General features: G+C 54.6%; 1 protein-coding gene across 1 annotated transcript in view; it reads left to right on the forward strand.

Moving 5' to 3' along the window:
- The first annotated feature begins 248 nt into the window (after positions 1–248).
- LOC104274786 (WNT1-inducible-signaling pathway protein 2-like) overlaps positions 249–2,511 on the forward strand; it is a 17,625-nt gene continuing 15,362 nt past the window's right edge. Inside the window, exon 1 of the mRNA XM_009870517.1 lies at positions 249–381. Within this exon, the coding sequence (XP_009868819.1) occupies positions 249–381 (133 nt within the window). The remainder of the gene's footprint in view (positions 382–2,511) is intronic.

Consider the following 2,511-nt stretch of genomic DNA (forward strand, 5'->3'; position numbering starts at 1 on the left):
CAAACAGGAAAAAGGCAGGTTCCCTTGATTTCTATTTTTAACACTGCGAACAACATTACTGTCATTATATTTAGAAAAAAAAATAATTCAGAGCGTTTCCTGCCTCCCCTTTCAATACCTTCAGCTATTTCCTTGCAGATGTTTCCAGTGGCCAGGACTCAGAGGCGAGAGAGGCTGGGCTCTCAGCCTGCAGACCAGCCTGGGGACGGGAAGGTCAGGAGAGGAAAGCTGGCTCAAAGCAGGTGCCCATGGCCTTTTGTGGAAACAGGGAGGACAACCAGGCCGTGGAGAACATGGCCAGGTCCAAGCAGAAGCTGCGTGTCACCACAGAATCTTCAGATTGCCTCTTCATGAGTTGTAGCACCTTTGGCGACATCGGAGGTGCCTAACGGTGAGTGTAATGCAGGGGCAGACACAGGTTTAGGGAGAGAGGCAGCAGCAGTTGAGACTGGAGGCATGGCTCTGTCCCGCTGCGGGGACCCCGGGCTGAGCAGAGCATCCCTGGGCTAAGCTGCTGGACAACGGGGCTGGTCTGCAGCAGAGGTTGCATCACCAGTCTCCTCTTGTGCCCAGCACCACCTCTGTGGTGGGGATCACAGGCAGGACTGGTAAACAGCTGTAGCAGCAAAGCGAGGGGCTGCACGGAGAGGGTGCCTGACATTCCTTGGAGCCAGAGCCTCTGCACTTGTCATGTGTACCAGGCTGGCTTGGCTTCGCCTGCGCAGCTCGGAGGATCTCATTGCTCTCGGCTCATTGCCTCGCACTCGAGGGCTGCGGTTTTGCAAACTGTTTGTGTTTAATTCTCATACAGGCAATCCAGAGCATGTTTTCTGGATGGCAGGCCAATGGAGTGGCTTTGCCTGCGCAGGCAGCAGACTGCATCTCAGCAGGACTGGGATGTAAAGAGAAACGATGTTTGAACATGGTCAGCTTGTGGCGGTGGGGAGTGCAGCCAGCCACTGGGGAAACTGCTCTCCTAACCCCAACCATGTTATGCCGGCTGTGATTTCCAGCAAAATCACTGCACAGGGAGAAGAGGATTTCTCCTTGTGGCCTGGGCAGCTCCCTGCCCCAGGAAAGAGATGAAGACAATGTTGGAAATGTGGCATGGATGGCATGCAGCCAAAAGCACCTCAAAACACCCCCTCCAGCGTGGGCTGCTGGCGAGGGCTGAAGAGCAGCCTGGCTGTCCCATGCACATGCTGCTCTCCACGCTCTAATTTGCTGCTTGGCAGTACCTGTATAAGACATCGTCCTTTATTTGGCTCAGCCAGAGTACGGAGAACAGATCTCTGTCCCGGGCCACAGTGCCAGGGCTTGGGGCCTGCATTCACCTTTTTGGAGTTTGGTCCATGAGAGGACCTGCCTTGTGAAAGGCTCCTCTAGGGCTTTGGCTGACTCCAAACCAGAAAGGGAAGCCTGGCCAGGAGCAGGTTCTAGGACAAGCCAAGCCGCAGTCAGGTTGCCATTGCCAGCCCTGGGTAACCAGGCACAGACACCCCCATTGGTCTAACACCCCCTTTCTCTATTGCCCTCCCCAAAGCCCTGCAGCAGGTGGAAACCCAACCCCAGAGGGTCTTGATTTGAGAACTATGAGAAGGACAACCTGCTCCAAGTATGGCCCAGCCCATCCCAGCTCCCAGTGTGGCTGAGGGCAGGGGGCAATCCAGCTGCAGCTCTGCCACAAGCTACTGGGCTCTTTCCCAGGGTGGAGTCGATGGTCATGGGTGGCAGCCTTGCTCTGACGACCCCCGGCAGGAGCTCCTGATATTTTTGGCTTGAGGCTGGAGGGATCTAGGCTGCTGTCAAGGCACACACTGTTTTCACACCACCACCCTGCCCTCTTTGACGAGACGTCTTTGCAGATGGTCCTGGAGGCCTGCAGCCGGCTCAGCAAGGCAGCGATGCTCTGTGATGCTTGGTGGGCTCCTTTTGCTCTGGATTGTCTGAGTGCTCAGAGGGAGCTCACCAGCAGACTCCTTGGAGGAGCTGTTCCCTGTGGTGTAGTCAGAGCCAGAGAATTGCCGATCTCTGTGCCAGAAACAGAACTGGACCAGTTACGCAAGTGGAAAAGGCAACAGACAATCCTTGGCGAAATGGGCCAGCCCAGAACGAGCAGATGCAAATCCAGAACCTGACACATCCCAGTGAGTCACGAGTCACGCACAGGCTTTTTTATTTTGTTTTTCCTTTTTAAAGAAAATAATCAAAAAGCTTTAGTTAGAAAAGGAAAAACTTCCAGAACAGTCTCCCTTCCCACGGCACAGAGGGCTGCTGGTGCCGACCCAATGCAGGCAGGGCTTGTACCACTGGAACCCAGTGGGGTCCCGCTAAATGAGAATCGTGGATTTTTCCTGCAACTGCTAATGAAGAATCTAGTGGGAGTGAGGTGGGGTGGCTGCAGTGTAGCAGCATCAGTTGGTGGCTGTAACTTGCAGCCTCACTCTGCCAGGTAAGGATGGAACTGTCACCACAGAAGATGGAGATGTCACCTTGTTTGATGGGCAGCAG

This window comes from Apaloderma vittatum, unplaced genomic scaffold (assembly GCF_000703405.1).
Source record: "Apaloderma vittatum isolate BGI_N311 unplaced genomic scaffold, ASM70340v1 scaffold21745, whole genome shotgun sequence".
In the NCBI taxonomy this organism is placed as follows: domain Eukaryota; kingdom Metazoa; phylum Chordata; class Aves; order Trogoniformes; family Trogonidae; genus Apaloderma; species Apaloderma vittatum.